The sequence below is a fragment of the Lycorma delicatula genome, chromosome 10, assembly GCF_047948215.1.
Source record: "Lycorma delicatula isolate Av1 chromosome 10, ASM4794821v1, whole genome shotgun sequence".
In the NCBI taxonomy this organism is placed as follows: domain Eukaryota; kingdom Metazoa; phylum Arthropoda; class Insecta; order Hemiptera; family Fulgoridae; genus Lycorma; species Lycorma delicatula.
In genome coordinates, this window is record NC_134464.1 from 28,094,818 (window position 1) to 28,108,931 (window position 14,114).

Below are 14,114 nucleotides of genomic sequence, written 5' to 3' on the forward strand. Positions count from 1 at the left end.
GGTTGGGTTTCAATTAACCGCACATCTCAGAAATGGTCAACCTGAAACTGTATATGACTGCACTTCACTTACGCTCATACATATCACCCTCATTCATCCTCTGAAGTAATATCTGATAGTGATTCCCGGAGGCTAAACAGGAAAAAAATCAGATAACCAAAAGAATGGTCAGTCATTTTTGCAACATAAGCAGAAATTTAGTTTACTTAAATTTACAGACAGAAAATTTACATAGAGATCAGTATTCAAAAAGCAAAATCAGAACACTTCTACTGCATTGGTTTAAAATGTGGTTTTACCCCTACTCTTACACTTACTTCTGAGTAAGTACCGTTCATTTTACTTAGTTCTACCACTCATTTAGTGGCTCTAGATTATGCTTCAAATATTACCATTTCAATACATGGGATTCCCTATCCAGTTATATAGAGATCAGTGCTCAAACTCCACTATTCTTTTATTATGGCCATAATACAAATTTAATTATTGATAAATGTACTGTGTAAACAATAACAGTAGTAAATCTTTATATGGTCAGTCAATAAAAAAAATAAATAAATAAATAGTAATGCTTTATTATAATAAATAAAATAAAGATCTATAAATGAAATGATAAAGTAATGTAATCCGCCCAGTTAAACCTAATAAATACACTAATCAAATAATAATAAAAACATGATAATAATGATTTATTTTATAAATAAAACATACTATTAAAAAAAAAATAGGATTATAACAACAATCATAAACATGAAATATACAATTATATACATAAAATTAGTTTGGGAAATAATTAAATGTTACGTAAAACATTCTCTTTTTTCAAATTCTTCAACTTAGTAATGTATACAATCTATGGATTAATTCCTCCAGTCTGTTCTGTTGGTCTATTATAAGGACCGTGGTAATTTTTTTTAATCCAAAAGCTGTCAATGATCTGTCCTCCCTATTTGCAACAAAAAAACAAACAGAAAAAATATACAAGTCCAATTAAAATAAAAAAATGTATGTAAACAATAATAAACAATTTGAATCATAGTAAATATAAATTTTACATACATATTTAATATCAAATGAAATATAGACCACCAAACACAGTAAAGTGTTAAACTTACCATATGAATTAAAAGAATTGAATTTTTGCAGAATCCCACATCTTCAGCTGGTATTTTTTTTCCTGTTTAACCTCCGGTAACTACCGTTTAGATAATACTTCAGAGGATGAATGAGGATGATATGTATGAGTGTAAATGAAGTGTAGTCTTGTACATTCTCAGTTCGACCATATCTGAGATGTGTGGTTAATTGAAACCCAACCACCAAAGAACACCAGTACCCACGATCTAGTATTCAAGTCCGTGTAAAAATAGCTGGCTTTACTAGGACTTGAACGCTGGAACTCTCGACTTCCAAATCAGCTGATTTGGGAAGACGCGTTCACCACTAGACCAACCCGGTGGGTTTCAGCTGGTATTAAATTCTATATTTAATACATTAAAACAAATCCTTTCAATTGTTTATGATGGTAAATTGAAAGGACTGATTATAGAAGAATTATATAAGAGTAGTAGATTATTTTTGAATAATATAATTCAAAATTTCAAAATATACAATATTATTTCAAATACAATTACAAACATTTAAAAGAAAATGTTTTAATGTAATAGATATAGAATTTAATACTAAATGAAGTTGTGATACCACAAAAACTAGTCACTGGAAATTAATATAAGTTTAATTTTTCTAATTACTGTGGTTTGGTGGTTTATATTTTATACAATATTAATATTTAGATTCAATTAAATAAACCACCTAGACACCTGACATAACTGCTGATAGTGGAAATTCCATAGGCAAGGTATTTTTTTGTGTGTAATATTTATTCTTAAATTATTAGATTTGTTGACATATTTCTTATAACAGTGATGACACCATTAATAAATTTTGGATTTTCTTTGTTACTTTTTAATTAATTTTTTTAAACAAATAAATTTTTAAGTTTAACAAATATCAGTTTTAATGATAATTAAAAATTAATCATCACTAATGCATTTAAATTCAATTTAATTGAAATAATAAAACCAGACCAGTCATAAGGAAAAAGATTATTTTCTTTAAAAGGTACCAATTGTTGGAGACTGGATCAATCTAGGATGATGCAAATTGTGAATATTTTTTAACTTATACAACCGCATGAAACTTTTTTCACAGATGAGATCTGTTCAAAAAGTAACATACCACCACATTTTTTAACAAAAAGTATTTGAATGCAAGCAGTAAAACTTTGTAGAAAGGGTAAAACTCTGTTTTTTTGTAACCTAACAGAGCATGTTATATTTGTTGTTCAGCAGCCATTGTGCATGTTAGAAAAGTAGGTGCTTGTCACATTTTTCCTTAGGACATAATTATGGAATGTATTGAACAATGTTATTGCATAAGTTTTGACAAAAGTATGATAATACCTAAAGTGGTTTAATTTATAAGACTAAACAAACTTTTAAGAACAAAGATATAGGGGTTACACAAATTAAAAATTAGTAAAAGTGTGTTTAAAATGACTGAACTTCAGTTGAGAGAGACCAACATATCAATCAATAGGCTGCCAAGCTGAAATCCAAACGTCATTAACCATCAGTACTGTTTGGTAATGGAAAATCAGCAGATTATCCAAGAAATTGCAGATGACATTAAGAGTGAAGATGGTACTATACACACAATTTTAATGGATGATTTGGGTGTAAAAAGTGGCTGCAAAATTTGTGCCAAAACTGCTTTTGCTTGAGCAAAGAGATTTGTTTTGAACCTGCACAGGTCACGCTGAAGCTTACCAATGGCGTTTCTAACTTGCTCAAACTATATTACATCTGGTGAAAAAGCTTAAGTATACACTTACAACCCAGAAACCAAACCTCAATTACCACAGAATAAGTCACCATATCCCAATATCTGAAAGTTCAAAGTAGACAACAAAAGTGAGGACAGTAAAAGTAATGCTGACTGGTTTTATCCCACTACTGTGGCATAGTGAATCAATAATATGCACCAAAAGACCAAAATGCCATCAAATAGCACTATCTGGAAGTTCTGTGTTGTCTTCATGAAGCAGTTTGGTGCAATAGATCTGTGGAATCTGTGGGAATGGGTGATTGTGTAAGATAATTCACCAAGCCATTCATGATCAAATACAAGATTTTTTGGTTAAGCATGAAATTCTTTTCAATTGAATTATTCAATTATTCAGCATAAGATTCAATTATTATTCAGCATAAATGACTCCTTGTGATTTCTGGTTTTTGCCAAGCTGAATATTCTGCTGATAGGTTCCAATTTGTCTGTGGCAGTAAGTAATAAGAAATGTAGCGCTGCAGTAAGCCGCTATGTAAAAAGGGACTATGAAAAATTTTTCCAGCAATACAAGGGCCACTGAGTCAATTTCAAAGGCAACTACGATTAGAACAGACTAGGTAAGCTAATTTTTTTCACATTGTATGGACGAATACTTTTTGAATGTAAAATTACAAAACTCCTTTAAAACAGAGAAAATCCACGAGCTATTCAAAAGCAACTGCTGTGTTCTGAGAAAGTCAGGGTTTGAATAACAAATTGTGGGTCCTATGTTATTTAAAAACACGATACCCAACACACACAGTAAACATAGTTGTTTACTGTGTTGTTAAAATTTTGAATCCACTCACAGAAAAACTAAAGAAGAATGAAATGTTATACTGCTATTTGCAACATAACATAATTAATAACACACTGCTTCAAGTTCTATGACATATCTAAGAATATTTTTGGTGATTGTAATGTCAAACAATTTGGCCTCCACAACTGCCTAACTTAATACATCTTGAATTTTTTTCCAGAGAAGCAGCAAAAGGAAGGGACAGAATATTAGGATTGACCATAGATCAATAAAGAACTGAAACTTTGTACACTTATTCTGTACCTATTACTAGAAGACTATATAAGAAGTATCAAATAAAAAGTATAAAATAAATAAGTCTCTAGCAAGAAAATCAATACAAAACACAAAGGTAAACTACATTTTATTTTTTATATATCATTTCTATAAAACTTTAAAACTAAACCAAAACAAAAATATATGAAATAAATCATGGTTCATATATATATCAGTACTGTATATAATTTAACATATATTATTATATTTTTAATAGAAATTCTTTCATAGTATATATTTTTTTTTAGAGTACTGAACATTTGAAAACAAACTGTAATGTCTTAAAACAATTATCAATACAAAAAACATTAGAGGTTCTTGTTTAGACTCCAGTCAATCTAGTGGAGATTAAACTGAAAAAAACTGATTATTCAGAGAAAAAGATATTAAGTGAATCCCAATGATCACAATATGATTTGTCTTGATTATCTACACTCCTCTATTAATGAATATCAAAATCTGTACAGAATAATGTCAATATGAATTAAGATAGAAATCCCATTTCTATCTTCCCATTTCCTGCTCGCATTTTGCTTTCATTTTTACTGCATCTACCACACCCTAACATCTGGCTTTTGTATTCATCGCGGACTTGAACAAGAAAATTGGGGAAAAATGTAGTTAAACTTAACCACATTAAAATTTACTTTGACCACACAATCAGGAATTGTTGGAAAAACTTTTGATACCTCAAGATTGCAAAAACCATTCATAATTGATATTTGGTATAGCATAAGTCATCATGCTTTATGAGAATTTTAGTTTTAAATAAGAGCTCAACAGCTGGCAAAATGAAGTTCCATCAGATTGTGGATAGGAAAATAGTCATCACATACTCTAGAAGTTGTTATTCATAACCTAAATTGAAAATTAAAATGAGCAACCAATCTTAATTGTCACAAACATATATCAGAGGTTTCTAAGATAATACACCATATCCAAGACAACTGTACTTCTACAACATGTCACAGAAGAAAATATATTACCACCAGAAAAAAAATCTATTTTATATTGAACAAACCCTATAAAAAGTGTTATACTGAAAGCTGAACTGAACGTCAATCTGTGCAATGAATGTTATCTCTGAGACACCTGGCAACTTCCCAGAGTATTTATTCTTAATCAGGATAACAGAATTTTCACTTCTGAATAGATATATTTACCTTATCATCAGAGACCTGCTCTATGTGAATATGAGTTGCATTGTGTATTTTTAACCTTGCATATCCATAGTCACTGCTACGGAACGCTGACCAAGGCTGAGGTTTTGGAATAAAGCCATCTGTATTCTCTCTGCAACCCTGGAAAAAATGTAAAAAAAAAAGAATTACAATAATAAAAATATTAATGCTGATAGCATGAGCATACTATACTTAACAAGAATGTTCATTTTCTAAATACTAAGGATTTTGAAAATAATAAAGTAAAAAAAATAAAATTTAAAACTGATAATTATACTATCTCAAACCTAAGCAAACATTTCTGAAGTATATCTTTTTAAATCCTATAAAGGAAAGGAGATAATATTAAAAATAAAGTGAAAATTAGTTTCTACATCAAGGTAAATGTACAAAATGATTTATAACACACGGCTCACAAATTAAAATAAAATTAAATTCCCATAAAACCTAAAATTCACAGTGAATAGAAAAAAGTCACCACCAATAAATCATTATTTCAGTGAACATGTCATTTCCATTCATTATTCGCCTTAATATATTTTTACTTACATAATTTTCTGAAAATTCAAATATTTCATCAACATACCGACCACTGTGCCAAATAACCTCAAATAACAACAAAAACAACCACCAAACAAAGTAACAGAACTTAGAAAACTAATATCAAAAGTCAAGTTTTGCAGTACCCCGCATCATCAGTCAGTAAAAAATTCTAAAAATACACCAACAAAAACAAAAAATAAACGAATAAAAACTAAAAACTTAGAAACATAAAATTCAATATCTACAAAACTTGAACCATATATCTCAATGCTAACTGGAAGCAAAAACAATTTTTTTTTTAAATTTTGAAAATTATTATCAATGAATAAGCAAATTCTGCTGTCCCAGTACTGGAATAATAAAGTAACAAAGAAAACAAATTATAAAATAAATGTATTTTAATATAATTATAGAATTTAATATCAACTGAAGATGTAGAATCCTATGAAAATCGATTCTTGGAATTAATGTGGTAAATTTAACTTATCTATTTACTGTTTTGGTGGTGTTTACATTTCATTTAATATTAAATTTATTTTTTTTATCTTCAACCTTTTACACTTTTGCTTAACATTCTATAATTTTTTTGTATTTTATTTATTATTTTTAGATTTTAATATTTTCATTTATTTATTTTAATAAAAACAAAAAGTAGAGAGGCAGAATAAGGTTTTTTAATTTAGTGGCAATCCTATTTTAATTAAGTTCTAGCCTATTTATGCCATCTGTATCATCAAAGTTTTCAAACTGAGATTCATAAATGCTACTGTTACTGCTTTTGCTATCATTGATAGCTATTGTAAATCTTTAAGGTTTGTATACTGGCAATTCTGTCCATGTCACGAGAATTCTGTTCTATTTAAGTGCTGTGTTCACATCACAGCAATATTTCTAATATTCAGCTGGCAGTTATAAAAATCTTTCTCAGACATTTTTCTTATTATATTTCTTGCCATGACCTATTTATTATCTTTAACAACTTTACTTTTTATGTTTGCCCAAATCATGTTGAGTTCAGGATGGTACAGTGCTATTGTAATACATTCTAACCATAAACCTCCAATATTTTGTTGAAGTAGTACTCTTCTTAGTAGGACTTATCTGCTTTATGGCCAAGTAACAGGTTTTTCTTTAATTTACATTCAATGCCTTATATAACTTTATGTAAGATAGCATGCATTGTCAGTTACCAAAAATTAACAAAATGAAAGGTATTAACTTCGTTTCCATAATTTTCATAGTTCTCGCATTCATATTCTTAGAGTATTCTTGTTTTTGGCCTGATTTAAATATAAAAATACATTTGGGAATTTCTTCTGTAGCACTGGTGGCATATACTAATGTCACCTTTAATCTTTTGGATACTTTTTTTTTGTAGCCATTAACAAGGTCATCAATCAAACCCTATTTTTTTACAACTGTTGAGTGTATGTGTAATTAACTTCAGAAAATAATAGGCCTACATATGTTTAGTGAATTTGTTTTAAATAACTTGATTGAAACATGAAATGTATTTTTTACCAATTTTTCTTCCTTCTAATATTCCACATTCTTCAGAATTTTTCCTTAAGTTTTGTACATGCAATTTACCTGCAGTAGAACTGAATGATCTGTTTTTCAATTGCTAATAACTTTAATGTTGAAAATGTTTTTGCCACTATTTAATATAAAATATTTCTTAATGCAAATTTTTGAAATTATCAATGTTAATTTTTGCGATTTTTTGGGCTTACTAAAATGTTCATTTATTTCCAGTTTATTTGATTCCTATTATAATTTTATATATCATTATGCCACGAAGGTGATCTATGAAAGCTTGAATTTCTGAATAAACATTTCTGGATTTTCTTCAACTATTTTATAGTAAAGATTCATTATTACACATTTGGTTTGACTTTTTAAAGTCATTTCTTGTTCTAATCCATGGTTAAATCTTGGTTGAGGTATTGTGAAGGTAAAAATAATGAGAAGGTAGTATTAAAAAAAAAAAAAACTGCTGGTGATGAGAACTGAAAAAATACTGTTTATAAAACACAGAAACGATGAACGAATATTAAAAAATATTGTTTATAAAGCAGGGAAACAAATGTGAAATTATATGTAAGTGTTACTAAGTGACTGGTTTCTTGCTACCTGACATTCTACCTAGTACGCTAACCTCTCTAAGTACTAATCGCAGTGCCTACACTACTTCGAACATTCCAAGTAAAATGATTGATTATACACCTACGAGTTACATTTTTTTAAAGTTTGATGATTATACCGGACAAAAATTCAAGAAAAACCCAAGAAATGGAAAATCAGAGCTCATTCTCTTAACAAATTGCATAACAATATTCTGAAAATTGTTGCAATGATATGCCAAAATTATTTTACCAATTATTATTAAAGAGGATGAATGTTATATATCTTTAACAGTCAGTCGTCAGTTGAATTTCAAGCAATTTGGATTTGAGTGGTACACTTAACTACTCTGATCTCTCGAGGGGTTCATAGTCCTCCAATGGCTGATCTCTCTTACCTTTTCTTTCCTTGATTCCTTATCCTTAAATAAATATCATGGAAATTAAGCCAGCTGCACCACTGGTCTCATTGCCATAAATAAGACATCTTATATGCTCAAAGCCTGTGATGGAAATACTGAATAATAATTTTGTAATGTATAAAAAATTCTGTTACTTGCAATGATCCAAAACCATATTAACTTGGATAAAAAACAGGATGGTGATTCAAGGATGGTTTCTATAATGTAAATGTTGTTCTATCAGGTAGGTGTTATAAAAGCTTGTGAGCTTTTCCAAAAAGTTAGTCCATTTAATGTACTTTAAACATAAAAAAAAACCTCTGTCAATTTACTCCATTAACTTTTTTACTCAAGAATATGTACCATTAATATTTACATTAACTGACCTATTTAATTATTGTTAAAATTATAATTATTATTTAGTGATTTAATAGTAATACAATATAAATAAATAATTTTTAAAAAAATCAATTTTTCTTTTAATAGTTTGATTAAAAATAAACACCGTTTTAATAAATTCCCTAAAATATTTATAAAATTTTTCCAAGCATTTTAATTTTGACTACAAATGATGTATGAAAATTTGTTATTTATTTTCCAAATATAGTTCCAGTGTATGGCAGTAAAAATAGGGTCTACCTCCCAATTTTTTCCATAAACTTGGATTTTTATAAAAATTTGGAATTAAGCTAATTAGACCCTCTACTTCAAAAGTTATATATTGCCGATTCCTGCTTTTTATTTATTAAGGATGAAAACTACCCCTTATTAAAAAAAATGAAAAACCAATAGAATGAAACGTTTTACACATTAATATCATTCTCAAATTTGTAGTACAAATATTTTTTACGTTTTTGAACTTAATTTATGTTATTCAATGTTGCAGCCCTTAAAAAGCACCCCTTATAAAGAAAAATTCAGAAAAAATCAAATTTTTAAAGGTTTTATTGATGACAATATGCTGAAGAAAAGTCTTTTCACATTTTTCAATGAAATTTTACCATAACATTTCAACCGCTAAAAACTACTCCTTATAAAGAAAAATTAAGAAAAAAAATCTTTTAAATGTTTTTTTTTATATATATATATAAGATTTATATAAATATATATATAATGTTATATATATATATATATAAGATTTATATAAATATATATATATACACTGAAAAAGTCTTTTTAGTTTTTTCAATGAAATTTGATTTGTTGTAACATTTCAACCCTTGAAAAAGAACCCCTTACAAGCAAATAAAGGGAAAATTTGGTGTTTAATATCTTGCAGTGGATTGATACTGCATTTTTTTTTTATTACAATATTATTTCAAAATATCATAAATTATACATTATATTATACAAAAAAACATGAATCATTCATCATTATCACTCTCATCGCACGACTGCTCATCTTGATCGGTGATGGGAACAGAGTTATTGCAACTATCGCCAGAACATGTCCCACATGTAGCATTGCAAAAAAGACCAACTTTTTGGCAACTATATGCTGCGCCGCATCCTTTTATGCAATTGCAGAAAATAATTTTGAGAAGTTCTTCTGATGCAGGCGTTTTCTTCATTTTGATTGGGCATAATGATTCACTGTCACTAGTCCATCCCCAATCAGTAGGGCAAATATCTTTTTTCCCAACCATATCTGCATTTGGTAGTAAACCCGTTTAACGTGCTCATCTATAGCATCAATTGTCAGAACAATTGATGATAATTGTACAGCATTACTTTTAGTAGTTGCCTTGATAAATGATTCGTAACACATTTTCTCAAGAAATGTTGAGAAATCTTTGATACGATTTAATTGTTCACCCGTATGTCTTACCAGTATATTTGCCAGTTATTTGCTGAGTTTTACATTTTTATAATTACAGGATAGATTTTTATTACTTTTGTGTTTTTACGTCACATCTTTAGTTTTTGAGTAATTTTGAAAAAAGTGAATTTTTCAAAAAATTGAAAAAATAGTTTTTTCATTAAATCAATTTTTTTCAGAATCGAGCATTCTAAGCCGATTAAACTTCTGGATCACATAAATAATACAAGAATAAAGTGAATCGTAGAGGGAATACAATAAATTTTAATTATGGAGGACATGGTGTTAGTTTTACTGCTCACTTTTTTTTTTTTAAATTACAGCGACCCATCTTTTTCTCATCGTAATTCGCTTAGTAATCTAATCGATTTTTATCATTACTCATTTTAAAGGTCTTTTTAAGCCCTTCAAAAAATGTTTCTCGAAAAATGTATCTATTGCCCATTATTTGACGTTAAATACTTCGACTCAAGTTCTTCACAAAAAATAAGTCCCCTTCAACAAGCCAGAACTAGCTTTTCCAATAAAAGCACTCATAAAAAAGCCAATTTCTCTGTTTTTTTATAAGCTTCATTTTTGTTCCTTACACTTTTTTTTATAAAATGTTAATTTTTTGAGTTATTCCCAATCGTTCAAAAACATGCTTTTTTTGGTAGAAAATCAACATTTTCAATCGCAAATAACTAAAAAATTATTGGTTTATCAAAAAGATGTCATACCACATTTTTTGCTTGAAATTGGTGCCTCTATTGATTTCCGGGGATATTTTGAGTGAAAAAATGTCCACCCCCTAGAAGGGGTGGTATCCACCCCCAAGGTAAAAGCAGATATTGCCACTATAAACTTACGTTCCTTGAGCTATTTTCTAACTGTCAAAATTTCATTTCATTCGATCTTTATGGAAAGAATTTAGAGGGAAAAACCGCTACACACTGGATCGATGCATTAATATTAATGTGAAAATGGAATTTATTACACATAAAGATGTTTTTTACATTAAACTCAAGCTCAACCAGTACTGCATCAATTTTCAACCAATCCACTGGTCAATCTTCATACTACTAAAGTTTGTTGGTAGCAACAAACCAATAACAAAAACTAAACATATGGTTTTACTGAGCATGTGTAAACAATACCTAATTTACAGTTACAAAATTATATTATAAAGAAAGAGTATAAATTTCATTGGAAAATAAAATAAATCAATCCATTTCATATAATAACTGATATGGAATAAAAAACTGGTTATATAAATTATTTGATTAATAATGACATTCTACAAATAAATAGTTTGATAATATTTTTTTTTTATTTGAATCATGTTTTATTTGTATAAAACAAGATTTTTAATTAAAAATACGAATATTTCTGTCTGTTGACATTTAATCAAAATGGATTTAATTCAATGATTTTATAACAAAACCGATTTTGAAATATACAAAAAATTATGAACTTACTTATATTAATCAACTAAATCTATTAATTGAGAATTTCACATTCAACTGATCTGAATGATTGTTACAAATTAAACAAATTTTTCCAAAACATTTCCAAGTTAAAATTATGAAATAAGCTTCAAACTGAATGAGATATTCAATGATATGATTCAGTAAAATAGAGCAGAACATTTCCTTATAATCTTTGCCATTAAGGACTCAACTAATGACACCTACCACACCATCCTGTTCCAATCACACTCTAAATCTGATTTTAACATTTAATAAAGAGAAAATATATTTTAACACGTACTATGTGCCAAAATAAAAATAACTGATGGTGTATTAATTAGTCTGATATATTTAAACGATTTATATTTAAAGAATATATATATTTTTTTTTTATAATAATAATTATTACATTTTATCTGTTAATACATGGGAAAATGTAGGAAAAATTTATAATGAAAAATAATCTTAGTTTTGAATGATTATAATAAAAAAAGTAATAAAATGTATATATATTTACAGCAGAGCCAGTAACAACGTGTACAGGAGCACGTGGATTAGTATATGGCTCTTCTAATGTACCATTGTACACAACAGTATTATACACAGGCCATAACCGTTCATATGAGTGCTCATGAGCCCATATTTCCAAGTCAACACCATAGTCATAAAACAATTTTTCCAAACCAAACCTACAAACAAAACACATAAAAAAAATTAATATTGATTATAAAATAATATAATCTAGTAAATAAAAAGTACATTATTGAAAAAATTAAACAGGATTATGTAAATCTATAACTTGATAAATTTAACAATTTTTATGGCACCTGGACCAAAATAAATAGAAATCTGTGATTTTTTATTACACCATACAAAAGCGAAACTAAACATTTTTTGATAAACTCGTTGAATTAATAAAATAAATATGAACCATTACTGACAGACATAGTAGTTTATAGCTTCCTTAGGGAGGAGTTTCCACACATCTCTCTCTCTCTAATGGTCCATGTATAGAATATTTTTTTTTTAAATTTGGGCATTAATTTATTACATAACTTAACTTCTACATAAACAATCATATTAGCAGAATTTCAACATTGTTGGAACCAAACATAAGTATGAATCTAAAGTTTGCAATTCCGTAAAATAAATTAATTACCTTCTTACTTAAGAAGCAACAAAATAAATTCTAACCTAAGACAAGAATTTCTTACTCTTGGGTTTCTGTTGAGTGCTATAGACCCAGAATGTGTTAATAATAATTCTATTAGTATAATAATAATTTTATATAAATAATAGTGAATTTAAACTAAGATTTCATAAAAATAAAGAGTTAGATGATGGAACTGATTTGAGTACTAGTCAAATTGTACATCCTCACATCTTAAAACATCTCTTTAAGTTTGCCCAAAGATTAAAACTGGACTAAGAGAAAAATATAGAAGACTTATACTATAACAGTATTAACAAATATATCACCAACACAACTACCTGCTGTGATGAGTTACTATTATGGGTTTAGAGTTAGCTTTATTTTCAAAGGGTACATAGCATTAAACTGCATAAAATAACTAATTAAATTAATAAACATTAAAATAATTCTACTTCAATAAAATAAAGAATATTGAGAACTATCAGAGCACAATATTAAAGAACTTATGTCGTCCAGTTAAATATGGTTGACAGTTCCAAAAAAGAAAGTCCAAAAGAAAAGCGAAGTCAATAGAAAATTTACAAATATTTCTTAGTTCACTTACTACAGAATTCAAATTTTTAATTAGCCTAGAGCGTTGAAAAATTTAGATTCTATGAATAAAAGGGATTTTCAAAAAATAAACATAATTCTTCTAAGAGTAGCAGCACACCTATTTTTGTATTCTATCGATTACATAAAATTGTTACTTTCCAAGCTGACAACTAAAATAATAGATTATATTAAATAAAAATACGGTAGGCTTCAGCCTCAATTGCCTACCATAACCCTGAACAAATATTTTTTTGATGGATAAAAATATTAAGAGCACGCTAGCATGAAAGACAATGGGGCTTAACAACAAAAGTAGAAAAAATGAACATTTCTAAACACATAAATTGGCCAAATATGCTAAAAAAAAATACAAATTAACCTTAAAAGATAATTTAATTATTAAATGGTTGAACAACATACAATATATATTTAATTTGATCACTTTACAAAATTATATCACAATTACATTAACAGAATATCAATGAAGTCTTCATGGGATCTGCTTTACGACACTTCAAAAGAAAGCTGATGTAGTAAAAATATTCAACAGTATTCAGAACTTGTGTTATAATGAAATCACAAAGTAGCAGTTATTTAAATAAGAATGAAAGCATTAAAAATCAATACATAAAGCACAAATCACTATTTTTTTTTTTTTTTTTTTATATTACATTGTTATTAAATAATACATATGCATTTATTTACATTATTTTATGTTTTTTAATTATTAGTTTTATACTGTTCATATACATTCATTATATATTTATACCATATTACATATAATTTATAAACAATACAAAACAACTTAGGGGAGTATAAACATTATAGATACATCTATAATTGAACACCATCTTTGAGATGAAAACTAGTCAATCAATAATTGTAAGGTTT

General features: G+C 27.8%; 1 protein-coding gene across 1 annotated transcript in view; it reads right to left on the reverse strand.

Moving 5' to 3' along the window:
- Nucleotides 1-555: 555 nt before the first annotated feature.
- Nucleotides 556-14,114, reverse strand: part of LOC142331812 (acid phosphatase type 7) — an 82,803-nt gene continuing 69,244 nt past the window's right edge. The window contains exons 8-10 of the mRNA XM_075377942.1: nt 11,994-12,165; nt 5,125-5,262; nt 556-946 (exon numbers count right to left, since the gene is read on the reverse strand). Of these exons, the coding sequence (XP_075234057.1) occupies nt 854-946; nt 5,125-5,262; nt 11,994-12,165 (403 nt within the window). The 3' untranslated portion in view covers nt 556-853. The remainder of the gene's footprint in view (nt 947-5,124; nt 5,263-11,993; nt 12,166-14,114) is intronic.